The sequence below is a fragment of the Zingiber officinale genome, chromosome 9B (assembly GCF_018446385.1).
Source record: "Zingiber officinale cultivar Zhangliang chromosome 9B, Zo_v1.1, whole genome shotgun sequence".
Taxonomy (NCBI): Eukaryota; Viridiplantae; Streptophyta; class Magnoliopsida; order Zingiberales; family Zingiberaceae; genus Zingiber; species Zingiber officinale.
Window position 1 is genome coordinate 119,708,971 of NC_056003.1, and position 27,139 is coordinate 119,736,109.

At 46.8% G+C, this 27,139-nt stretch overlaps 1 protein-coding gene across 1 annotated transcript; it reads right to left on the reverse strand.

Moving 5' to 3' along the window:
* Positions 1-24,562: 24,562 nt before the first annotated feature.
* On the reverse strand, positions 24,563-26,548 carry LOC122024257 (probable polyamine transporter At3g19553). Its single transcript, XM_042582835.1, has 2 exons — positions 25,268-26,548; positions 24,563-25,184 (listed from the first exon to the last, which is right to left on the reverse strand). The coding sequence occupies exons 1-2, from the start codon at positions 26,257-26,259 to the stop codon at positions 24,653-24,655; spliced, it is 1,524 nt and encodes a 507-aa protein (XP_042438769.1). The 5' UTR covers positions 26,260-26,548; the 3' UTR covers positions 24,563-24,652.
* Positions 26,549-27,139: the final 591 nt, after the last annotated feature.

The window sequence follows — 27,139 nt, forward strand, 5'->3', positions numbered from 1 at the left end:
GCAAAGATCAAGAAAGCTTAATATAGTTAGCATGAATTGAAATTAGGCAGAATATATAATTAAATTGATTGATATTGATATAGACCGACCGACCTTGGCATCCGTCGGAGACGTAAGGGTTGTCTCGGTATCCCGTCGAATAGTTGCAAAGATAGCCAGGGCCATTGGAGGAGTCGACGCACACGCTGTGATTGCTGATGCAGGCATAGGAGCCGAGGTCGCAACTTGCGACCTCGCACGTCTCGCCGCCGATGACCCAATCGACGACCACCGGCACCTTCCCTGCGCCGGCAGCACTGTCATTCTGCAACATCAGTTATCCTTTTAATACGTGTTAAAGCAGTCGTATATTGATGTGATATGTTATCAAATAGAAAGACTGATCATATCTACCCCTTACATTTTAAATATAAAATCTTAAATGATATACCCCTAAACTGAATAAATAAATAAATAAAATCTCAAATGAACCTGTCCACACGAAGAGGCAAGATCTCTCGGATCATTTTTTATGGTCTAGAGGATATGTCACTCGTATTTGTAGTTGTCTCGTGATTATGATTTTTTCCTGGGTTCATCATCCCCATCAGATTATAGTTTTTGTTCAGAGCGGACGGCCGGAGGTCACCCGGAGGATACCCTCACTCGGCGCCCAGTAACCTAACCACTTATCCACCACCAGAGACCTCCGAGCTAGAGACCTCCGACCATCCGTTCTGAACAAAAATTATAATCTGATGGGAGCGATGAACCTAAAAAGATATCACAACAATTTATGATCGGATCGCGATCACGATCCAACCGTAAATACGAATGACACACCTCCTATATCATGAAAAAATAATTCAAGAGATCTGTGCTGCCACAGGAAAGCTGTGCAGCGGAAGTTCGCAGCCTAATTATATATATATATATATTAATCTGTATATTCTGTACATATTTTAAAAATAAATTAAATTAAATTTTATTCTTACGTTTAATACTATAATTTAATTTTTAAACTTAAAATTAAAATCTTATTTACATAATTAGAAACTTGAGAGGTGTACATGATAAAATAATAATAATAATAATACTTTTTTTTTTTAGGTCTAAGGGTATAGTTACACTCAAGAAGCTTTCAAAAATGTAATAGTCCTAATTTAAAATGATTTTGAAGTTTCTAAAGTCATTAACGAGTTTTGACCCTATATGTCCAGAATTTGAAATTTTTACATAATCCAAATCAAAGGAGTCCTAGGAACACATTGGTGATATTTGTTGAAGATTATAATCACCGGCTAGAAGGAGGTGAATAGAAGGTCACCCACTTCATTTGTTTCCTATATATTCTTTAGTGCACGGTGGAAATACAAAAGTTAAAAATAAGAAGGAAAATAAACAAACCCTAACACGTTTCTTTACATGATTCGGAGATGATGCTCCTACTCCATGGCGTGCCCAAAAGGTAAACGATCCCTCAATCCTTCGATAGATTAGTCCTCGAAACTTTGGCTAGCTCAATCCTCCTTGTTGGTGGAGAAATCTCGCCACAATCTCTTGATCATACACAAAGATCACACTGAGAGTTTTGGAGACTAATAAACTTTAACCAAGTTTATTTCATCATCCAAACCAGTCACCCTAAGCTCCATTATATAGAGCTCGGGAGGAAACACCCAAGCCGTGTTTTCGCCATCAGTCGACTGTCATACTTATCAGTCGACTAGCCTCTGTGGAATTCGACTATTACAGTCTAATACTCAATTCCGGTAGACTACCCAAACATGGATCAGTCAACTGATCAACATGAGTTGAGCGAACAAAAACATTCTGTTCACAGTCGACTAATAAAGTTACAGTCGACTGATAACCCTAGAATCATAAATTCTGGAATTTCATTCCGAGTTTGTTAGTTCTCAACCACCAATCGATTGGGGCATATACCAATTGACTGGTAAACCCTAAGTCTTGCATCTCTTGAATGCTTCCTCATCCTTCACGCCTTACCTCCAAAAGCTTCCTTTGGTCTTGTCCTTGTTGTCGAGTCTTCCTTTGCCAGCACAACCTTGACTTTGCCTTCTAGCCTCCTCCATTAGCCTTGCGTCCCTCGGATGCTTTCCCATCCATCATGTCTTGCCTTCAAGATCTTCCTTCAATCTTGTCCTTGTTGTCATGTCTTCACCTTGCCAAGTCACTCTTGGACTTACACGGTCAAACCTCAAGCTTGGACTTACACCTCCAAAACTCCCATGCTTGGAATTCACCTTTGCTAAGATCACACTTATACTTTCCTTTGCACCTGTCACTTGCACACTCAATAGCGCATATCAAATACAAATGCAAACCCTAGCTAAAACCCTTTGCCCAAATATCAAAACCTAAGGATACACCTGTAGGTCTGAATAGGCCGGCTGGAGAGGGTTTTGTCTAAAAAATAACTAAAGACCTTTCTCGAGTTTTGGAATTAGATTAGTAGCAATAGAATAAAAATAAACACTACAAAAACTGAAAGAAAGAGACTCAGAATTTTACTTGATTACAACTGGGGTAGTTGTTAATACAAGACAATGACAGCACTAGAAAAAATCTCCTTCGTGTAGGCGGAGAAGCCTCTTACAATCTTTGAATGCTCAGACTATTGCTAGGAAATGAATGCTTGAGTTGTTGCTTTATTTCCTAGCTCCAGGGGCTTTTTTATAGCTCCTGAAAATTCTATCCATAGCTCGAGGGCGCCTCCCAAGGGTTTGGAGGGTGCCTCCAGCAAGGCGGCAACGGATAAAACTTTATCCATTGCAAACGACTATTTTAGCCAAGTCGAGGGCGCCCTCCATAGGCATGGAGGGTGCCCTAGGGTGCCCTCCATAGGCATGGAGGGTGCCCTAGGGTGCCCTCCGCCTGAAGGTGGCGGAGGCGCTGGCTCGCTTCGGAGGCGCCTTCAACACCTTGTTGAGGGCGCCTCCAGCAGTGTTCTCCAGCTCTTTTCGCTCTCCTGCTGCTCCGATCGCCTGAGTGATTGCGGCCAACCAAAATAGGGCTCGCCCGAACCCAATTTCTGGCCTTCTCCTCGAGCAGGCTTCCGATCCGGCTTCTCGTCCCTCGAATGTCGCATACGTTCTTCTCGTCCATCGGTGTATTCTTCCGCAGCGCTCTCGTCCCTCAGACGCACCGAGTCCGTCGGCTCTCTTCCTGTGCCATCATTCTCGCTAGCTGCGTCTTCCACTCGACTTCCTGTGCTCCTAAGCTCCTGCACACTTAGACACAGGGATTAAAGAAAAACAGGACATAACCTAACTTGGTTGATCACACCAAAAACAACCTTGGGTTCTAACAATCTCCCACTTTTTTGATGTGAGCAATCCAAGTTAAGTTAGGGTAAAATAATCATAAGGTAAAAATAATAAAATTGCAATACTAAGTAAATAAAGCTGCAATTATGCAATAAGGTGCAAAGATATTCAAAATTTAAATTTTTTGAACTACCTCCCCTAAACTTAATCTTCCCTTATCCCCTTTAATCACACAAAAATTAGGGTACTTAATAAAATCTAAAATAAAATTATAAGTGAAGTTTGCAAGTTAAGAAGAAAAAAAATATTTTAAATGTTAAACCATTGACAAAAAAAAATTGAAAGCATATAAATTAACTATTTCATGCTTATCAGTTTGTTAATTAATTATTCAATTCAAAATTGGCTTCCAGGTTGTAGCGAGGCACTAGACCTTCTTGGTTATTGGATCATCAACCACTTCTGGACAAAGCCTCTTAATGAATTCAAATATTTAATCTTCTATCTGAAAGCCCTAAGTCTAATTTTATTTTTAATTTATACAAGTTTTTGGAACTCAATATAGGTTCCTTCCTACAGGGTTAATCAAGAATTTTGAGGGTATATAACTTTTAAGAATTTTTCTAATTTGACCCTTATGAAATCTAAGATGTCAGTTCAGATTTCTATACTTCCTAATATTTTCATTGTATGAACATACACGATTTTTTAGATATTCTATTTCTGTTTTCACTTTATCATTTCTATTTTCATATTATCATATAAATCTAGCGGACATGCTTTGGACAATTGTATTTTCAAATCTATGTTATCTTTTTCTAACTTACAACATTCTTTAGTTAATAATTTTATAAATTTAAATAATTTATTAGGTGGGAGAAATCGTACCTTACTTACCTTGTCGATCTCGTTGTCCGTAGCTCCCCCTGAATTGCTGCTTTCTTCTTGATCCTTTCTGAATTGCTGAATCAACGGACGCTGGGCACATGTTGCTCTCCTTGTCGCTGACGTAGATCTTCGGCCGGTCGGACGGCGCTCCGACGAACCTGCAAAGAAGTCGGGCCGGGAAGGGGTTCCCGGCGACGACCCTCCGACGCTCAAGTCAGGCAAGAGGAAGACGAGAAAATGGCTCTGAATATGCAGGAATGCATACCTCCGGCGAAGTATGAAAGCTCTTATATAGAGCTGTGGGGAGGCTCGGGAGACGCCGGCTCGTCTCTCGATTTTTAACGTCGGAGCTCGACGGTCTTCCGCTCGGAGGGTTTATAGACGCCGGCTCGTCTATCAATTTTTAACGTCGGAGCTCGACGGTCTTCCGCTCGGAGGGTTTATAAACTCCGGCTCGTCTCTCAATTTTTAACGTCGGAGCTCGACGGTCTTCCGCTCGGAGGATTTATAGTCGCCGGCTCGACTCTCGATTTTTAATGTCGGAGCTCGACGGTCTTCCGCTCGGAGGGTTTATAGACGCCGGCTCGTCTCTCGATTTTTAACGTCGGAGCTCGACGGTCTTCCGCTCGGAGGGTTTATAGACGCTGGCTCGTCTCTCGATTTTTAACGTCGGAGCTCGACGGTCTTCCGCTCGGAGGGTTTATAATAGCCGGCTCGACTCTAAATTTTTAACGTCGGAGCTCGACGGTCTTCCGCTCGGTCCGCCAAAATCATGCCTTTGCTTTGTTCTAATAGCTTTTATTCCTGCATTTCAAGTATACAGCTGAATGGAAAGAATATAACATATATTACATTTGGCACACCTTTCGCCCTGCCCGGTGTGCTTCCCCTTGAATGCCGATCGGATCGTTATCTCGGCCCCTTGGTGAGATGTTCTCCGGTCGAAACTCGGCTTCCGCTCGGCCTCCTGACTCTGACGTCGCTTGTTGCTCCATTCGCTCAGCTTGCGCCTTCTGTTTCTGTTGCTCCACCAGCTTAGCCGCTCTTGCCTCGATCAGAGCGTCGAGCTCCTCCGTGGAGAGCATCACGGTATGTAGTCGTCCAGCTTCGTCCATTGCTTCGGATCGGATGCAGGTGCGTTCCCACAGACGGCGCCAAATTGATCCTGTCCGAATTGCTGAATCAACGGACGCTGGGCACGTGTTGCTCTCCTTGTCGCTGACGTAGATCTTCGGCCGGTCGGACGGCGCTCCGGCGAACCTGCAAAGAAGTCGGGCCGGGAAGGGGTTCCCGGCGACGACCCTCCGACGCTCAAGTCAGACAAGAGGAAGACGAGAAAATGACTATGAATATGCAGGAATGCATACCTCCGGCGAAGTATGAAGGCTCTTATATAGAGCTGTGGGGAGGCTCGGGCACACCTACCGAGGCGTACACGTGTCCTGGTACCATACCTTAGCATGGGCTTGTCAGAGGAACATGTCTGACACCATACTATACAGTCTGATCACCTCTTTGATGGGACAGCAGGTCCTTCCGTCTTACGATTCTATATATGGCTTGGTCGTCGAACATGCCTGCTGTCAGAAAATGATGTTCTCTAATGTCCCCTTGCATTTGTCTCCTTTTTCCTAACGCCAAGCATTCATCCGCTCGGCAGGCATAGGTCCGACCGGGCGTAAGTATCGGTCCGACCGGGTGCTCAGCTGAGAGTGTTCCACAGCGATGCTTTATGCTTCGGCCGAGCGGGCTATCCGCTCGGCCCGGTGACCCTTTTCACTATGAGCGTCGAAAACCCTCCCATGGTCGGGTTACCTTCTTTCCGGCCCGGGAAGCTCCTGGCCGAATGTCAGGTCGGTCCGGCATCCTTCCGTTCGGCCCGGCACCCTTCCGTTCGGCCCGACATGCTTCCGTTCGGCACGGCATGCTTCCGTTCGGCCCGACATCCTTCCGTTCGGCGCGGCATCATTCCGTTCGGCCCGACATGCTTCCGTTCGGCGCGGCATCCTTCCGTTTGGCCCGGCATCCTTCCGTTCGGCACGGCATGCTTCCGTTTGGCCCGGCATCCTTCCGTTCGGCAAGGCATGCTTCCGTTCGGCACGACATGCTTCCGTTCGGCCCGGCATGCTTCCGTTCGGCGCGGCATCCTTCCGTTCGACCCGGCATGCTTCCATTCGGCCTGGCATGCTTCAGTTTGGCGCAGCATCCTTCCGTTCGGCCCGGCATGCTTCCGTTCGGCCCGGCTTCCGTTCGACGCGAACTTGGGGTTGACCTCCACGTGTCTTTGATCCTCCGCCCATGAGGGTCCCCCGTCCTTCACTACCGGATCACTTCCGTTGACGCTCCCCCTTCATTGATACTCTCGATGCTCATTTCGGACGAGCTTGCTTCGTGGTTGGCTTCTTGGTGACTTGCCATCAATGCAAGTCTGGAGAAAGTTTCAATCTCTGATTCGGACGACGTTTCATCCCACATCGCCTTTAGGGTCTTGTGTTTGTTCGTTTGGACGGGATTCTTGTCTTTGCCTTTGTCTTTCTTCTTCAATTTAGGGCAGTTGTCTTTTACATGTCCTTCTTCATCGTAGTGGTAGCATTTTATTTTTCTTCTTCTTCTTCTACTCTACACTTGATTAAACTGCATAGATTTAAATATTTTTTTTTAAACTTACGTACCATCAGCGTTGTTTCATCATCATCGAAGGAAGATTTTGACTCTTGTTCGTCCATTTTTGCTTTAAAAGCAACATTGTGCTTTGTCTCCTTCTTTGAATCTGCACATCTTGTTTCATGGACTTCAAAAGTAGAGAATAATTCATCTAAAGTAACAGATTCTAAGTCCTTAGAGATAATAGGCATCCACTAATGATACTCATTCTTTATTTCTAGGTGATCCGGTGGTAAGACCGGAGGGCCCTCATAAGGGAAAGTCTAGCGACACGTGGAGGACGGCAGTCAAAGGGGGGTCAACCCTATGGACTCGAAGAGCAGGCGGGACATGCCGATCACCAGGCAATGACCCCTATTCGAAGGGACAACCATCTGACCGGGAGCCCATATTTCCATATGGCCGAGTGGATAATCCGCCCGGCCGCGATACAACGCACGACTGAAGGCCGAGCCGTTTGCCTGCTTGACCAGGGTCTCAGGCGATACGAGCCGAGCGGACGGACGACCCTCAACCTTCCCGGACGGACGACCACCTATGCCGGACCAGAGACGAATGCTCCGGCCGAGCGGCTTGATGGTCGATCCGAGAAGAGGAAGTCAAAGAGTAGAGGATAGTGTGAACGTTATCTCAGTAACCCCTGTTGCTGACAACAGGCATGTTCGAAGACCAGACCATACTCGGTATGGTGCGATCGAATGTTCTGCTGTCCCATCAAGGAGACGCTCAGACTGTAGCGGTATAGAGTCAGACATGCTCTTCTGACAAGCCCATGCTGCGGTATGGGATATGACACATGTACACCTCGGTTTGTGTGCACCAAGTTCCCGTGGCTCTATATAAAGGTCATTAGACTTCACCGGAGGTATGTAATGAAGGATCCCTGGAGCCACTTTCTTATTGTTCATCTTTCTGACTTGAGCATCGGAGGGTCGCCGCCGGGAACCCTTTCCCGGGCCGACTTTTTTGCAGGTTCGCCGGAAGTTTACACAAGCGGTTGAAGATCTACGTCAGCAACTGGAGAGCGCCACGTGCCCAGCGTCCGTTGATTCAGCTTTCGGACAGGATCAATTTGGCGTCATCTGTGGGAACGCTCCTGCATCCGATCGGAAGTAATGGACGAGGCTGGACGACCGCACTCGGTGATGCTCTCCACAAAGGAGCTTGATGCTTTGATCGAGACAAGAGCCGCTAAACTGGTGGAACAAAAACAGAAGTCGCAAGCCAAGCGGATTGAACATCTAGCAACATCGGCATCAGGTGGCCGAGCGGAAGCACCGCAGGCTACAGTTCCATTCCATCGGGCTCTATTCCACACTCCTGAAGCCGCAGCAGTCAATCGTGATCGAGGATCTTCTTCATATGAAGTACCAAGACGAGATAGCAGAAAAGGAAAAGCCCTCCGAGCAGATTCCTCGCCCGAACGGATCAACCGCCAATTCTCAGAAGCTATTCTACAAGATCCTCTGCCGAAGCACTATGTGCCCCCAGCGATCGGCGAATACAATGGAACTACCGACCCGGATGATCATTTGGGTAAGTTCGACAATACCGCTACCCTTCATCAATACACAGACGGGGTGAAGTGTCGAGTTTTTCTTACCACCCTCTCGGGATCGGCTCAACGGTGGTTTCGGAGGTTACCAGACGGGTCTATCTCAAGTTTCAAGGACTTCTGAACGACCTTCCTTCACCACTTTGCTAGCAGTCGGCGCTATCAGAAGACTAGTGTCAGTCTGTTCGCCATTAAACAAGAAGCCCGCGAATCGCTCCGAGCCTATATCCAGCGGTTCAACAAAGTGGCCATAGATATTCCTACGGCCACCTCGGAGACTATGATGAATGCCTTCACACAAGGCCTCGTGGACGGGGATTTCTTCCGCTCACTCATTCGGAAGCCGCCCCGAGACTACGACCATATGCTACACCGAGCCAACAAATACATCAACGTGGAGGAAGCCCAAGCGGCCCGAAGAAAGGAAACTTCAACCGAGCGGGCTCCCCCTGCCGAGCGGAAGCCGCACACCGCTCATCAGCCGCCAAGAGGACCGAGGGCCGAAGTGATCCGCTCCCCCCATGTTAGGTCCCATGTACAAGAAGTGGCTGCAGAGCGGCCCAGACCGAAGAAAAAGGTATGGACCCCTATGTTTTGCTCATTCCACCGGACGGACATGCACAACACAAGGGATTGCCGGAGTCTTCCCTTGATCGCTCATCCCGTGCCCCGGAGTGGCCGCCGCCGATCGCCATCATCTGACAGGCGACAGAGGTCTCGCGAAGCCGATCGGACGGTAGCCGACAGGCGACGACAGTAGACTCCCGAGCGACATCACACTCCGATGCATGAGAATCCCCGGATGTCAAGGGAGCGGCCCCGACCGTCTGCTCGGGAAGAAGAGAATAGAAGTAACACTTCCCGAGACGAAATCAACATTATAGCAGGCGGGCCGACCGGAGGCGATTCTAACCGAACAAGAAAAGCGAGCGTCCGACAGCTCCAGATCCATGCTGTCGGCTGCAGCCAGGAACGGGCGAGCGGACCCGAAATCAGCTTCGGGCCCAAGGATTTGGAGGGAGTCGAAGTGCCGCATGACGATGCTCTCCTCATCAAAGCGGTAATAGCTAACTACACTATTCATCGCGTTTTTATTGACACAGGGAGCTTGGTTAATATCATATTCAAGAAGGCCTTCGATCAACTACAAATTGATCGAGCCGAGCTGCTGCCCATGACAACCCCCCTTTACGGGTTTACGGGCAATGAAGTCATGCCGTTCGGACAGATCCGACTGGCTATCTCGCTGGGAGAGGAGCCACTCAGGAGGACGCGGACAGCAAATTTCGTTGTGGTAGACTCTCCGTCAGCCTACAATGTCATTCTGGGACGACCGGCTCTCAGTGAATTCCGAGTGGCCGTCTCCACCTTCCACCAGAAAATCAAGTTCCCGGTTGAAGACAAAGTAGGGGAAGTACGAGGAGATCAACTAGCGGCTCGGCGATGTTACGTCGAGATGGTCCGAGCGGAAGCCAATTCCGCCCGGAAGACGCCACGGATCGAGGTGAACGCTATAACTGAAAAACCTCCCTCTTTAGTTTATGAAGAAAAAGAGGAAGTGCAGATTCACCCGACCCGATCGGAGGCCGCAACGTCCATTGCGGCCGATCTGGAGGCAAGCCAGAAAGAGGAAGTGATCAAGTACCTACAGAGAAACCGTGATGTCTTCGTCTAGTCAACACATGAGCTGCCCGGAATTTCACCGAGCATAGCGCAACACGAGCTCCACGTCCGACCGGACGCTCGGCCTGTGAAGCAAAGGAAGAGGGACTTCAGCACCGAACAAAATGCAATCATCCGAGCGGAGGTCGAGAAACTTCTGGAGGCCGGCCACATACGCGAGGTCCAGTTCCCCAGTTGGTTGGCGAACGTGGTATTAGTTTCCAAGTCGAGCAACAAATGGAGAGTGTGCATCGATTTCCGGGATCTTAACAAGGCCTGCCCAAAGGATTTTTATCCTCTGCCTCGGATCGATTAACTGGTGGATTCTACGGCCGGCTGTGAGTTGATATGCATGCTCGACGTATATCAAGGTTACCATCAAGTGCCGCTCGCCTGAGAAGATCAAGAAAAAGTCAGCTTCGTCACAGCCAATGGCACTTATTGCTATAATGTGATGCCGTTCGGACTGAAGAACGCGGGAGCCACTTATCAGCGCTTGATGAACAAAGTGTTCAAAGAGCAGATCGGGCGAAATCTAGAAGTATACGTGGACGACATTCTCATCAAGTCCGTTCGAGCGGCCGATCTCTTAGAAGACATGGAGGAAACTTTCCGAACGCTACGGAAATATGGAGTTAAGCTAAACCCTCAGAATTGCCTGTTTGGAGCAAAAGGCGGGCGTTTCTTGGGATACATAGTGACTGAGCGGGGCATCGAGGCAAATCCCAGCAAAGTGAAAGCATTACAAGATATGCCGCCCCCAAGAAATCTGAGGGAAGTGCAGCGTTTGACCGGTCGGATAATTGCTCTGTCCAGATTCATCTCCAAGACCGCCGACCGGAGCCTGCCTTTTTTCAAAATCTTGCGCAAAGCCACTAAGTTTCACTGGACGAAGAATGCGATCGGGCGTTCGAAGATCTGAAGGCATACTTGAACTCTCTACCTGTTCTAGCCAAGCCAACTATGGGTGAGCCACTTTGTATCTATTTATCTTCAACTGAGCAAGCAGTCGGCTCGGCAGTAGTGAGGGCGAGCGGAGAAGAGCCTATATATTTTCTGAGTCATATTCTAAAAGATGCTGAATCTCGCTACACCGGGCTCGAGAAGCTGGCTTTCGCTTTGGTCCTCGCCGCTCGGCGCCTCCGTCCCTATTTCTTGGCTCATACCATCATTGTCCGGACGAATAGTCCATTGGGGAGAGTGCTGTTGAATCCAGAAGCGTCCGAGCGGCTCATCAAATGGACAACGGAATTGAGCGATTTCGACATTCAATACCAGCCCCGATCGGCGATAAAGGCTAAGTCCTTGGCAGATTTTATCACCGAAGTACAAAGGCCAAAGCCCGAAGCCATGTGGAAGATATTTGTGGACGGATCATCCACCCGGCTCGGTAGCGGGATTGGCGTACTATTGTTCTCTCCACAAGAAGAAAAGATGCACTTATCCGTTCGGCTGGATTATAGAGCTACAAATAACGAAGCAGAGTATGAGGCCCTTATAGCCGGCTTACAAGCCGCCCGGCACGTGGGAGCCGGACGGGTGACGCTGCATTCAGACTCTCAGTTGGCCGCTCAGCAGCTCTCTGGTACCTTTGAAATTAACAACGCTCGGCTCAAACTCTATGCGGAAGCCTTTGAGAAGCTTAAAGCCAATTTCAGAGAAGTCATTGTCCAGAAGATACCCCGAGCGAAAAACCAAGCAGCCGATGAGTTAGCCAAACTCGCAAGTTCAATAACGCCGGTCACCATCCAGCAGCCAATTGAACAAGTATCTTTGGTGGCACACGTCGACCGGATGGAGTGCCTCATGTTTCCGAGCGACTGGAGGACACCCATCATGGAGTTTCTTCGCTCGGGCGCTACATCGGCCGATCGGGATGAAGCCCAGCTGCCAAGGAGGAGAGCCGGCCGGTTCACACTCATCGGAGATCAACTCTACAAGAAGGTTTTCTCCCGCCCGCTTTTGAAATGCGTAAGCTCGGAAGACGCGGCGTACATCCTCCAAAAAGTACATCAAGGATCATGCGGAGGGCATCCGGGCGGACGATCACTGGCTAAAAAGATTCTGTTGGCCGGATACTTCTGGCCAACCCTACAAGCAGACGCTGCTCGGACCGTGTCGACATGCCTTTCTTGCCAAAAATATCATAACTTCTCCCACCGACCGGCGTTTGGAAATGAAAGCAGCTACTGTGTCCTGTCCGTTCGACCAATGGGGAATGGATATTGTGGGCCCATTTCCTATGGCGACCGGACAGCGGAAATTTCTACTGGTGGCGGTCGATTATTTTTCCAAGTGGGTGGAGGCCGAGCCGCTAGCCAAGATCACCGAGCAGATGGTCAAGAAGTTTATTTGGCAACATATTATCTGCCGGTTCGGCATCCCCCGTCGACTTGTTTCCGATAACGGGCGGCAGTTCGCGGGAAAGTTGCTCGAAGATTGGTGCAAAAGCTATGGTATCGAACAACACTTCACATCCGTGGCATACCCCCAAAGCAATGGCCAAGCCGAAGTAGCCAATCGGGAAATTCTTCGCATTCTGCGCGCTCGGCTCGACCATTTGGGAGGAAGCTAGGTGGATGAAATACCGGGCGTCCTATGGGCCATTCGAACAACCCCAAAGGAAGGAACGTGCGTCACGCCTTTCCATCTGGTGTATGGCGGCGAAGCGGTTATCCCTGTCGAAGTCGGCGTCGAGTCCGTCCGGATCCAGAATTATGATGATGATAACGCCGAGCGGAGGAACATGGAGCTGGATTTGGTCGATGAAGAGCGAGCCAAGGCGTCCAACGGATGAAGCAAAACTACAACCGGCGCGTAATCCCCAGAGCATTCCAGGTTGGCGACCTTGTCTGGAAGAAAGTAAAGCCGGTCGGCGACGTCGGCAAACTGGAGGCTCCTTGGCGGGCCCCTTCAAAATCATCGAAAAACTCCGCTCGGGCGCTTATTATTTGGAGGATGAAGACGGGCGGCAGCTGGATCGACCATGGAGCGCGAATCATCTCCAGCCATATCGAGCTGGGTAAGAGGTGCGCAGATGTAATTTTTGTATACGTTTTGGTCGCCTATGTACTTGTAATGCAGGAAGCCAAAATGATTTAAAGGATGGCAAATAGCTTCGCCGAACGGCAATGTTAAAATTAGCCTTAAAGGCCGTCGAGCTCCGACGTTAAAAATCGAGAGACGAGCCGGCGTCTATAAACCCTCCGAGCGGAAGACCGTCGAGCTCCGACGTTAAAAATCGAGAGACGAGCCGGCGTCTATAAACCCTCCGAGTGGAAGACCGTCGAGCTCCGACGTTAAAAATCGAGAGACGAGCCGGCGTCTATAAACCCTCCGAGCGGAAGACCGTTGAGCTCCGACGTTAAAAATCGAGAGACGAGCCGGCGTCTATAAACCCTCCGAGCGGAAGACCGTCGAGCTCCGGCGTTAAAAACGAGGCGACGCCTATAACCCCTCCGTGAGGAAGACCGCCGCGCCCGGACGTTAAAAATCGAGAGACGAGCCGGCGTCTATAAACCCTCCGAGCGGAAGGCCGTCGAGCTCCGACGTTAAAAATCGAGAGACGAGCCGGCGTCTATAAACCCTCCGAGCGGAAGACCGTCGAGCTCCGACGTTAAAAATCGAGAGACGAGCCGGCGTCTATAAACCCTCCGAGCGGAAGACCGTCGAGCTCCGACGTTAAAAATCGAGAGACGAGCCGGCGTCTATAAACCCTCCGAGTAGAAGACCGTCGAGCTCCGACGTTAAAAATCGAGAGACGAGCCGGCGTCTATAAGCCCTCCGAGCGGAAGACCGTCGAGCTCCGACGTTAAAAATCGACGTTAAAAGGTGAGTAACCGGAGTCTATAATGCCTCCGGACGGATAACTTTCTGTGAGGTTCTTGTCGGTTGTAAAGGCTGATCTCTGATTGGGCCTGCCGCAAAGGCAAGAATAAATATATCAGAAGGCCGTGCGGCTCCTTCACAAAGTGTACTTAGCGCGAGAAAATTTGGACCGAAACAAAAGTTAAAGATTGGACGCTGGTCGAACAAACAAATAACAAAAAAGCAACTCATTTACGCCGAACAGCGGATAGACAAAAGTGATAACAGTGTTCGCCCCGAACGGCAGGCATACAAAAAATAGCAAGATACTTAAAAGAAATTTCCTAAACCCCTCATTCACAATCATCAAAATTAAAAAGGGAGTCGGGGATAGAGCTCATCATGACCGCCAGATCTTCGGGGGGGACAGACAGCTCGGCTGGTAGGTGGCCCTTGGTCTTCAGATAATCGATCGCCACCTTGATAGCCTCTTCAAAAGTTAAGGACAGCTTGTCGCTGAACTTTTCGCCAAATTCGTCCGAGCGAACGAAAGCTTGGCGCACTTCCGCCAACCGACCGGGCTCCCCATCTTGATATTCTTTAAGAGTGGCTCTGGAAGCGTCAAGGGCAGCCTGAAGACCTTTCAAAGCTCCTTCTGATTTAGTCTGGTCAGCCGAGCGGCCCTCCCGTTCGGTGGTCAATAGGGCGTCCAAGTCCTTCACTCGCTGTTCTAGCCCCCGATTTTCCACCTTCATCAGGTCCATGTCGTCGATAGCCTTGAGCTTCCGGGTGGTTGCAGTCTTTATCTCCTTGTCCCGCTGCTTGACCAAAGCCTCAAGTCGAGCCACTTCACCCGACAGGTCGGAGGACTTATTCCGTTCGGCTTCCAGTAGCTTCTTGGCCTTCTCCAGAGCGGTCGTGGGCTGTCCTCTGTTTTCTCCCGAAGCTTTGAGCTTTTTCAGCTCGTCCTCCAGCTCGGCTAGGCGGTTGCTGATAGCAATCTGCTCCACCCAGTTCTGCAAATGGATATGATCTAATTAGAAGTTAAATCAAAGTAACTAGCAAGGCAAAGGATATACCCCAGTAGCCTGCTGCAAATTGCTATCGCCTAGTTGACTGGGAGTCATAAGAGCGATACGGAGTCGAGCGTCCTCCCAGGCTTTGGCGAGGGGACTTGTAGGAGTGATCTGCTGCTCGGGAACCGTTGGCCGATCAGCAGCCGCTAAGTATTCCTTCGAAGGAAGTCGCAGGACAGTTTTTATCAACCGCGGGCCGCTCGGGTCACCTTGAGGCGCAGTTGCTTTACCAGACGGCTCGCCGCTTGAGGAAGGAAGGTCGCCCAATCGTCTAAGGCAACGCATAGTCCGGGGAGGACTGGAGGGCGGCACCTCGGATGTGGCCATAGGAGAGCCGAGCGGCGTGGGGGTGCTCTCTATGGAGACTGTCCCGGAGATTACTGGAGCTTCATCACCCCGCTCGGAGCGCTGTTCATCAGATGGAGTTGGCTGAGAGACTTGCTCTGGCCGTCTGTGCTTCCGAGTGGCTAGGGGAGCTTCATCGGCAGAGCGGCTCTCTACCCCGACTTGAGCAGACGCTATATCGCCCACAGCCTCGTTGAGAGAGGCGGAGGCGACTAAGGCCTCAGGGACAATCTGAGTCCCCTCACCCTCTCCGGTGGCCGGGCCAGCTAAGACCAAGCCCCGTTCGGCGATCTCCCTATTCTTTGCCGCCTCAACCTCAGCGGCTATCAATTTCAGCCGTTCGGTGGCCTTGGCGCGCCACATGACTTCGGCGGCAGAAGCAAATAATAAATCAATTAGAACAAAAGAAAGAGGACGATAAGAGCACTTACTCATGCTGCAAGGCAAGTCGGCTGGGACGAGGGACAGGCCGAATATATACAACACTCCCGGAAGGAGCAGCTTGTCGATGTGGTAGCGCTGGCCGACCAGCCGGTCGGCTGCATGAAGATAGGCCTGATCGCCCCTAAACTTGCCGAGCTCCGGTTGTGCCGGCATCGCCGTCTGCCATTTGATACGGAAAGTCGGTGGCTCGGGGAAACACATATAGAAAAAAATGCTCCTTCCAGTGTTTGTTGGAGGTCGGCATATTATCGAAAAGAACAAAACCTATCCTAGATTGGAAAACGAAGGTACCCCACTCGGCTTGCTTAGGATAGAAGAAGTAGTGGAAAACTTTGGGATCCAAGGGGATGTCGTTCAGTCTAAAGAGAATTACCACCCCGCTCAGCAGCTTAATGGAGTTCGGAACTATCTGGCCGAGCGGGATGCGAAAGTAGTTGCACACTTGTAAGAAGAATCGATGTGGAGGAAATCGCAGCCCGACCAAAAATTGGTCTCGGAAAAAGAGAACGGTGCCGGGCGGCGGGTCATGAGGCCGGTCGGTGGGTGTGGCTAATACTATGTGGTGGTCTGCAGGCAGGTCATACGTCCGAGTGAGGCGCAGGGCATCCTCCTCGTCAAACCGGCTCTCCATGGTCGTGTACCAAAGACCAGGAGCGTCGGCGGTCGGCTGGGAAGTACTAGTCATGGTCGAAAGTAAAAAAGAAATGCGAGACAAAAAGAAAGGGAAATCAAGCAGGGAAGAAAGGTGGCAGAACGATGAGGGCAGCTAACAAAAAACGTAAAGGAATGAGGAAGTGAAGAAAAGAAGGGCTTACGAGTAAAAGGATGATCGAAAGGGGTTGCGAGGTCGTCGGAGAGCTGAGAAATGGAGTCGCCGGAGCAGAAAGAAGCAGCAGGGCGTCGAAGTGCGATGGAGCAGAAATGCGGCGTAAAGGGGATATCGGGAGCTTTATAACGTTGGCCTCGAATAGCTTCGGCCGTTCGATTCAGGTTGTAAAAAACGAAGCTATCCTCCGACCGCTCATTTCAAACGGCGGCTGTCCCATCGGAGGTGAGGCCAGCCCGCACGCTGACGACAGCGGGAACGCCACGTGTCAACAAGACACGGGGCGCATTTAATGAACGCCTGTCACAGCACGCAACGCCCATAACGCCAGCGTTAACACTGATCATCCACCCCATGATAGAGTCGAACGAACATGACAAAAAAAATGTAAGTTGAGCGGATGAGCAATCCCTAGCCCGGCCGAACGGCCCGGTATAGCGGTCCTTACTCGATCAGGTCGGCAGTCCAGTCAGTCGGACTCCACCTCCTTCGACTAGACTTGAGGGGGAGGCAAGTGATCCGGTGGTAAGACCGGAGGGCCCTCATAAGGGAAAGTCCAGCGACACGTGGAGGACGGCAGTCAAAGGGGGGTCAAACCCATGGACTCGAAGAGCAGGCGGGACATGCCGATCACCAGGCAATGACCCCTATTCGAAGGGACAACCATCTGACCGGGAGCCCATATTTCCATATGGCCGAGTGGATAATCCGCCCGGCCGCGATACAACGCACGACTGAAGGCCGAGCCGTTTTCCTGCTTGACCAGGGTCTCAGGCGATACGAGCCGAGCGGACGGACGACCCTCAACCTTCCCGAACGGACGACCACCTATGCCGGACCAGAGACGAATGCTCCGGCCGAGCGGCTTGATGGTCGATCCGAGAAGAGGAAGTCAAAGAGTAGAGGACAGTGTGAACGTCATCTCAGTAACCCCTGTTGCTGACAACAGGCATGTTCGAAGACCAGACCATACTCGGTATGGTGCGATCGAATGTTCTGCTGTCCCATCAAGGAGACGCTCAGACTGTAGCGGTATGGAGTCAGACATGCTCTTCTGACAAGCCCATGCTGCGGTATGGGATATGACACATGTACACCTCGGTTTGTGTGCACCAAGTTCCCGTGGCTCTATATAAAGGTCATTAGACTTCACCGGAGGTATGTAATGAAGGATCCCTGGAGCCACTTTCTTACTGTTCATCTTTCTGACTTGAGCATCGGAGGGTCGCCGACGGGAACCCTTTCCCGGGCCGACTTTTTTGCAGGTTCGCCGGAAGTTTACACAAGCGGTTGAAGATCTACGTCAGCAACTGGAGAGCGCCACGTGTCCAGCGTCCGTTGATTCAGCTTTCGGACAGGATCACTAGGGTAGACATTAAGTGCATACCTTAGCAAATCTCGGTTGCTTATCTTTTCTCCGAGATTCGAAAGTCCGTTAGTTAGCTCCTTGATCCTCGAGTGAAGATGTGCTACAGTTTCGTCTTCTTCTAATCGGAGGTTGTTGATCCGGTTGCGAAGTAAGTCCCGTTTTGTAAGTTTTGCCTCCGAGGTTCCTTCGTGCAGTTCCAGGAATTTCTCCCAGAGCTCCTTCGCAGACTCATAGGCTCCGATCCGATTGACTTCTTGTGGCGGTAGAATGCTTAGCAGATGGAACTCTACTTTGCCGTTTTCCACGAAATCAGCCTGCTCCTTTTTGGTCCAGTGGTATTTATCTTTACTTTCGGGTGTTGCAAAACCAACGTCCATTATCAAAAATAAATCAAAATCGGTCTTGAAAAATACCTCCATCTTCTTTTTCCAGTTGACGAAGTCCCCCTCGAACTTTGGTGGGTGAATTCTTGATCCGGTCATCTTGTGTGCTTCATACGGCAGTTAGTCCTCCTGAAGTGTCCTTGGCTCTGATGCCACTTGTAGGTCTGGATAGGCCAGTTGGAGAGAGTTTTGCCTGAAAAATAACTAAAGATCTTTCTCGAGTTTTGGAATTAGATTAGTAGCAATAACATAAAAATAAATAATACAAAAATTGAAAGAAAGATACTTGAAATTTTACTTGGTTACAACCTGGATGGTTGTTAATCCAAGATAATGACAACACTAGAAAAAATCTCCTTCGTGTAGGCGGAGAAGCCTCTTACAATCTTTGAACGCTCAGACTATTGCTAGGAAATGAATGCTTGAGTTGTTACTCTATTTCCTAGCTCCAGGGGTCTTTTTATAGCTCCTGGAAATTCTTTCCATAGCTTGATGGCGCCTCCCAAGAGTTTGGAGGGAGCCTCCAGCGAGGCGGCAGCGGATAAAACTTTATCCATTGCGAATGACTATTTTGGCCAGGTCGAGGGCGCCCTCCGCCTGAAGGTGGCGGAGGCGCTGGCTTGCTTCGGAGGCGCCTTCAACACCTTGTTGAGGGCGTCTCCAATAGTGTTCTCCAGCTTCTTTCGCTCTCCTGCTGCTCGAATCACCTAGGTGATTACGGCCAACTAAAATAAGGCTCACTCAAACCCAATTTCCGACCTTCTTCTCGAGCAGGTTTCCATTCCAGCTTCTCGTCCCTCGGACGTCGTGTACGTTCTTCTCGTCCACCGGTGTACTCTTCCGCAGTCCTCTCGTCCCTCGGATGCACCGAGCCCGTCGGCTCCCTTCCCGTGCCGTCATTCTCGCTAATTGTGTCTTCCGCTCAATTTTTTGTGCTCCTAAGCTCCTACACACTTAGACACAAGGATTAAACCAAAACAGAACCTAACTTAACTTGGTTTATCACACCAAAAATAACCTTGGGGTTCCAACAACACCGATTGTTCCAACAATCTGTCCTTTTTTTATGTTTGACAACCATTTAAGTTAGGGAAACAAATAATGCAACAATACATATGCAAATAAATATATAATCTAATTATGCATATATAATGGAACCTAATTCTTGACTCTCTCTTCACCTAAACTCCCCCTGAGCTAGGATTTCTTGCAAATGTATTTATGTTTTCCACTTAAACCTAAACTTCTCCCTCTTTGCTATACATAAAAAAAAAGCTCCAATAATATCTCAATTATTAGACCCTTATACCTCTAATGACTATAATCATCATGTATTAATCTCTCATATGATTATATACATGTATATCATCATTTTGGTCATTTTCTATTGCTGAAAATCAATTTCAGATTATCTCAGTCGACTACCCTTCATCCAATCAAACTCACAGAATTATTCTATTTTTGATGAACAGTGTTACTAGTCGACTGCCCTAGTCCCTAATTGACTACCCTTATCAAATCAACCTCACAGAGCCATTGTGTGTTCAATGAATAGTATTACCAGTCGACTGGTTTCTAATGCAGTCGACTGACACCAAAATTTTAACCTAAGCCCATTTCTGAATCTAATTTTAGAAAACACCAAAAATTTTCTAGACCTCCAAAAATTCTCAAATTTTATAGAGAGATCTATTTTACCATTATATTCTTGGGAAAAATAGAATTAAAAATTAACTCATCAAGAATCCCAAGATAGATACAAAATCTAAAACTATCTAAATAGTTCAATTGAATCTTGACCTAAAGTCCTAGTTTTGGCTTACTCTTGATGTATCTGTTCATACTAAACCATAATACATCCCTAGCATTAGTTTATATAACATCCATATATCTAAAATCAATTTTCATGCAATATGAATCTCATCCTAATTGTGCCAACCAACTAGGTTAAAGACTCAAGTTCATCTCTAAATTCTTTGGCACATTTTATAATCCATCTAGAATTCCAAGCAAAGTCCACTTGAGATCCATTAACCATAAGTCCCAAATTGACTTTTTGATCATCCCCTAGAGCTCTTAATCCTAGCCACCTTCCTAGATGACTCATCAATTATGGTTATACCACTATGATGCACCTTGGGTGATAATTGGCCTAGCCACTTTACTCTCTTAACCTTAGACACATTGTCTTTAATTTAGTTAATTTCTCCTTTTTCTTAAATGGCTTTACCTCCATTTCTTGACTTCTCCTTGCTATAGTCATATGCAACCCTAGCATACGACTTTTCTTTAGCCTTGAAGTATTTTCTCTTGCCGTTAGCACGTGCAATCATTACATGTGACTTTTCTTTGGCCTTAGGGGATGATGATATGTATCCCAAATCTGATTGTTGGGTCTTTGGCTATCCAAAATCTTATCAAGTCCTTTAGATTCAACAATGAATCTATCTAGTACTTTTTCTACCCTATCAAGTTTTTTCTCAAGGTTTGATTTTCTAATTTTAAGTTTCTAACCCTAGAATCGACTTATCCACCATGAATATTCCTAAACCTATTCACCTTCCTAGGCATGTGTCTCCCTTTCTTGGAATTAATGCCTAGATTTTCCACCACCTTCCTCTCCTTAGGCAAAGTGGGTTGTTTTTTATTAGGTCTAACTTTTGAATTTGATTTCCTAGGGCTATCAGCCATGTTAACCCTATTCCTATCATTATATCTAAAACTATAATTATGCATAGGCAAATAAACAACCACTACAATAAATTTGACTTTCCACAGCATGTAATTATTCTATCCACAGTAACTACAAGCTATTTAAAGTTATAAGACATTGACAGTGCGCATAGCGCGCTGCAGTTAAGAACATTTGCAGCACGCACAGTGCACTACGTCCATTAGTTGATCAATCACCCTATCAATTGATTAACACCCTGTTTTAGCCTTATCAAAGTCGAATTCTCATCTTGTCTGGTATATAGTTGACATCAACCTACCCTAACTTCCTTTGCCCAACACTCAATCAACCTTGATCTGCCGAGACTTTTCGTTGTTTAACATCTGGTTAACCTTAATTCACTGAGACTTCCTCGTTGTCTAGCATTCGATCAACCTTGATCTATTAGGACTTCATCGTTGTCTGGTATTTGATCAACCTTGACTTGTCAGGACTTCATGTCTCATCTCAACTCCTTGTTAGACTTCTGATTGTTAAGTATCTGATCAATCATGACCCACTTGGACTTTCCTCTTGCCAACACCATATTGGACTTCCGACTACCAAGTGTCTAGTCAACCATGACCCACTTGGTCTTTTCATCTTGTACTAACTCCATGTTAGACTTCCAATCGTCAAGTGTCCTGTTGATTATGATCCACTTGGACTTTTCATATCTTGTCAAGTATCCGATCAACCTTGACCTACTTGATTTTTCGCTCAACCAACTTAACATATTGATTGACTGTCAGTTATTAGGTCAACCTTAACCTAAACCTATTTGATCTCTCACTTGACCAACTAACATATTAATCAAATATCAAAATCTAATTCGAGTCAACTCGAACTTGGTCAACCTTAACTAGAGGTCGATTGCACCAACACTTGTGCCAAATTGTCTTAAAATTAGGCAGAGTTCAAAAACTTACAACTCTCATTGTAGGTCGTGGGATCCAAGTTTGAGGGCATGTTTACACTTAGGAGACTCTCATAAGTGTAAAGATCATGGTTTGAAGTGATTTTGAGATTTTTAAAACGATTAGCGACTTTTAGTCAAAACTCACTGATGACCCTACAATATTCAAAATTTTAAAATCTTGATAAAGCTTGAACTAGGAGAATCCTAGAAATCCTTTGTTAGTGTTGGTGAATAAGTGTGACAAGCCTAAGCTTTTTAATGAGTTTGTCTCAAATTATCTCAAGGGTATGAAGATTTCAAAAACTCATAACTCTCAATTTAATCTGAGAGTTTAGTTATATTCCGGAGGCTCCCAAAAATATAATAGTCATAATTTAAAATGATTATGAGATTTCTAAAACACTCAAGTAAATTTTGACTAAAATTCATCGATCATCTTAAGTATCTTAGAAATACTTTAAATCAAATTCATTGTACCTCCTTAGATCATTATGCGTATAATTATGCTCTTAGACATGAATTTTATAGCATAGATAGAGAGATGTGAGTTTTAAAGCTGACATAACTTTGAGATATTTTAAAAGTTGTAATGATCCTGTCACATAATGAGAGCCTAGAAAATTTAGTAGTCAACTGATGAGTTACGGACAATCAACTGTTGATCACTAATTGAACATGGTAAATTTAAAAATAGACTAGTGCACTTCAGTGTTTATATATTACTTAACTGTTGATGAATGCGTAGTCGACAACTGATAAAGAAGGGATACATGTATATGGTTTGAGAATAGTTGATGACAAAGAGGCATAATTTGATTCTTGGCATGTGCAAATATTACTTAGATTATCTAGAAAGATTGCTAAGTTAAGATTGAATAAGCCTCCATAATTACTCTCTTCCAAAATATGTGAAACCACTTAGAACATTTATTAAGATTTAAACGATTTCATCTTTTATCATTGGAGAATAGTTGATCGTGATGGAAATAATTATGTTGACCCTAATCAAACTGTGATAGTGCTCGATACTTAGCATTTGTGGATATCTAATCCATTTAAATCGAGTTTGAAAATATAGTTATGCTTAATAATAAGCTCTACTATAAATTGACAAATACAAATATTTTAAATAAATTCTAGTGGTAAACATCTAATTGGCGTATATTCATTTGAATAGTATTAAAATAAAACTCTAGTGCTAGTGATTAAAACTTTTATATATATTCATTGCATGCCCATGTGCAACACAGGCATATGAATTCATTCAGTAATTTTATTTTAAGTATATTATATATATTTTTAAGGTTTAAAATTTTAAGATTTAGAAGTTAAGTTAATTATATATAATAGATTTGAGGCAATAATTTTTTTTTAAAAAAGGTTTTTATATTTATTTATATATTTGCTTCTTATTTTGAGTGGTATTTTTGTATGAGCTTGTACGAGATTTTTTCATCTTCGGATTGTTTCAAGAATGAGTATATTTCATAAAGGAGAGTGTGCTCACGTATAGGTCCTTGAATTAGTTATCTCGTTGAGATGGATATCAAGTAAATCCTTCATGTTAACATTGGAGAACTTTGCTTTGTGTTTTCTGCTGCAAAAGATTATCATCGACGAAGCGAGCAAGTTATTCACCCCCTCCTCCTCTAGCTCCAGGTGACCCAACACTAAGGACGCTAGACTGATAGGTCATCCACTATAAATACTTCTTAATTTACTCCAATGGCTGATGAAAAATTTTCCTGAAACGAGACCAATCACTCCAAGATTAATCGATGTAAATTAGATAACTAATGTCAACTAAATAAAAAAAACATGATATACTTTTATAGTAAAAGTGATTATGCTCACCTCATATGTCCTTCATAGTTCATCCCCAGATTATGTGAAAGGATGTAAATTACAAATATAATCTACCTTAAAAAATAATGAACCATGTAACATCGAACATGGGACGACCGACCCAGTCCAAAAAAATTCTCCATCGTTGTCAGGGTAAACTGAGAAGTATTCGTGACAGACGACCCGAAAACCCAGTGTACATGGTTGCATGCCCCATTTGAAAAAAAAAAAATCTACAAATATACCACAACTAAGAATTGAATCACATATACTTGATAATAATTTTATACTCTTCCATTACACCATAGAACATGATCTATTTGAACTTGTCCCTTCGAATGAGTCTAGTGGCTAGCGCATGAGATGTTACCACCATAAGGTCTGGGATTCAAATCTCGGCAAAACCGAGGTCTCCCATATGTGCTAGTCATTATTCCAAAGGTTAGTAATCGTTCATGATTTATCTCATTCATGTTGACCTTGAGACGGATTGACGGAGACACTAATGACGAGCGTATTCATCTTTTTACTACCATGATTTAATTGAACTTGTATTTATCTTAAAACGATGCGATGGTTAAGATCTTAAAGTGGTGCGATGATTAAAACATTAAATGTTACCACATACAATTTAGAGTCAAAACTTGTTCTGAGGACCAACGAATCATCTATTTTTACCACATGAACTACTTGAACTCTGAGTGAGATGAGTAATCGAATATACCAAACATTGGAGTTCATGACCAGGGCAATATTTGCTAAAAAAAAAATTTAAATACAAAAACTTCTAGGGAAAATAGTATACAATCAATCTATTTTAACTTTTTCATTAATTATTGTGTAAGGTAGCTTCGAAATTTCTAATACAAATTGTTTTTAACTCTGTTTCACTCCATTTTTAAGGCACTATCCAACGAAATTGCCAAGTCCAGAGGCTCCTTCTTGGCATGCGAATGGTCCAGCAAGAGGCTTACAGAAGCATCGTCGTCGATGGTCACTTGGTCCTGCACCAGGGCGGCGCTGGAGAAGCTCTCCGGCGGCTCAGCGGTGGCGAGAAACGCAACCCATTTCCTGCTCCTCAGCTGCTCTATCGCAGGGTGTAGCAGAAACCCGACCAGCATGACGCTTACACTCACGGCCACGGTCCTCATCGAAGCCAAGCACATGACGAGGACCAGCAGAACTGTCGGAGGTACGCAAATGGCCACGGCACCTCCGGTTCCTACCGGGATCCTGTACGGCCTGTGGAGCTCTGGCTTCTTTACTCTGAGTTTTATGAAGGCGGCGAACTCGAGGAGCATGCCGAGGGAGTAGAGGAAGTTGAGGAACTCGATGATTTCCTGGAAGCTCATCGACGACAGGAGCAGGACGCCGGAAGCAGAGCATAGGATGCTGGTGGTCGGAGTTCCGTACTTGGACCTGCAAGGGGATCGGGAAAGGAAGAAGAAAGGAATCGGAGGAGAGAGACGGAGGAGAAGAAGAGGCGGGCGGTGCGTGCTGACCTCTTCGAGAAGATGGCCGGCAGCATTCCCAGCTCGCTCATGCCGAGCAGTTGGAAGGAGTCGCTGCTCATCTCGGCCTCGAACAAGCCCATGTTGGACATGGCGGAGGCGGCTTGGATCCACCAGCTGAGCCAGGCGCCGCCTATGGCCATGCCGACCTGGGCGAAGTAGCCGTCTTTCCACTCGCCGGTGGTGGAGGTGTCGAGCGCTCCCGTGCCGGCGAGAAGGGGGATCAGGTAAGATGCCATCACGAGCATGACGGCGCCGAAGAGGGCCCGCGGGAAGGAGCGGCTAGGGTCGTCGACCTCGCCGGCGAGGGTGCTGGCCTTGTCCCAGTAGTTGAGGTTCCAGAACATGCTGTTGAAGTATCCCCTGAAGTTGGCTTTTTTAAGGTCGACGGCGAGCCAGCGGCGGGGGCGGATGCGGGGGACCGCGAGCAGAGCCATGACGACGAAGGGGGAGAGGGAGAAGGCGGTGAGGGCGACGGCGGCGAGGCCGACGATGTGGAGGCCGCGGTAGTTGAGGAAAGTCAGTGCGGCGGTGAGGGCGAGGAGGGAGGGGACGCGGGCGGCGGGCCGAGCGAAGAGGGGGAGGGACTGGCTGAGGTAGTCGAGGAAAAGGACAGGGTAGAGGGCGTTGTCCATGGTGCCGCTGATCCACTTCCAGAAGCCCTCCTGGAAGCCCCAGAAGGGGCCGAAGGCGGAGGAGATCCAGAGGACGTAGCCCCCGTTCTCGGGGAAGCTGGCGGCGAGCTCGGCGGTGACGAGCGCCTCCGGGAGCGACCACAAAAGGGGAAAGATGAGGAAGCCGAGGAGCGAGAGCAGAGGGCCCCCGCCGGTGGAGACGGAGTCCTCGACGCCGAAAGGGCCGCCGGAGACGTTGTAGAAGATGAGGGCGATTAGGGGGAGCACCGACAGCTTCTTAGGCGACGGCGACGGCAGCGGAGGGGGAAGACGGGGAGAGGCGTGATCGGCGGCGGAGAGCTCGCCCATCCCTTTGGTGCGGCGGAGGGGCCGGGTGGTGGGTCGATCCGGAGCGACGAAGGGAATGGAAATGCGGTTCGGGCGCTGGCTAGTCGACGCAGGAGGCGTCAGGGATCAGATTGGATCTGATCTCGCAATGATTGTGGGCTCCACGTATTATTTTTCTCTTCTGCGGGAAGGAATTAATTATTAAATTATTCGGATAGATGAAGTTTCGCGTGGAGTTGGTGGCGTGGTGGGCTGGGAGTGGACGGAGACTTCCATTCAAAAACGAAATCTTCATAATTTCCAAGTGAACATAATTGCCTATAATTTTCTTGATATGGGCAAAAGGCGTACATACATTTTTTTTATAAAAAAAAAATCTTGTAAATATTCCTAATAAATATAAAACATAAATTTCGTCTGGAATCGATCGAAGCGTCCAATGATCTCAGTCAGGAAATCCAAGTGTGAAAATGAATCGGACAAATTTTATATATATATATATTACTATTTTATTAAAAAATTTCCACCTTTATTAATTAATTTTGGCCAAGCCTAAAATATATTTACGTTAATGTCATTTTTTTCTATTTACATTAAAAATAATTTCAAGGTTTATTAGTAATTCCACAAGCGAAACAATCAGTGATCTAAAGTTCGAAACTCAGCTACAGCGTATTATTATGAATTTTTTTCATCATTAATTTTCTCTAGTTGTTTTATATAAAAAAAAATATAATTCTCTTTAGTCTAATATCTTAGAATTGACAACACTATGATCAAATAAGCTTCTATAAATATTTTAAGCCGATAATATTAAAAAATATACTTTTCTTAGTTTTTTTTACTAAGACAAGTATAATATTAAATTAAAATAATTTTTTGCATAGAGAAGTCCATTACA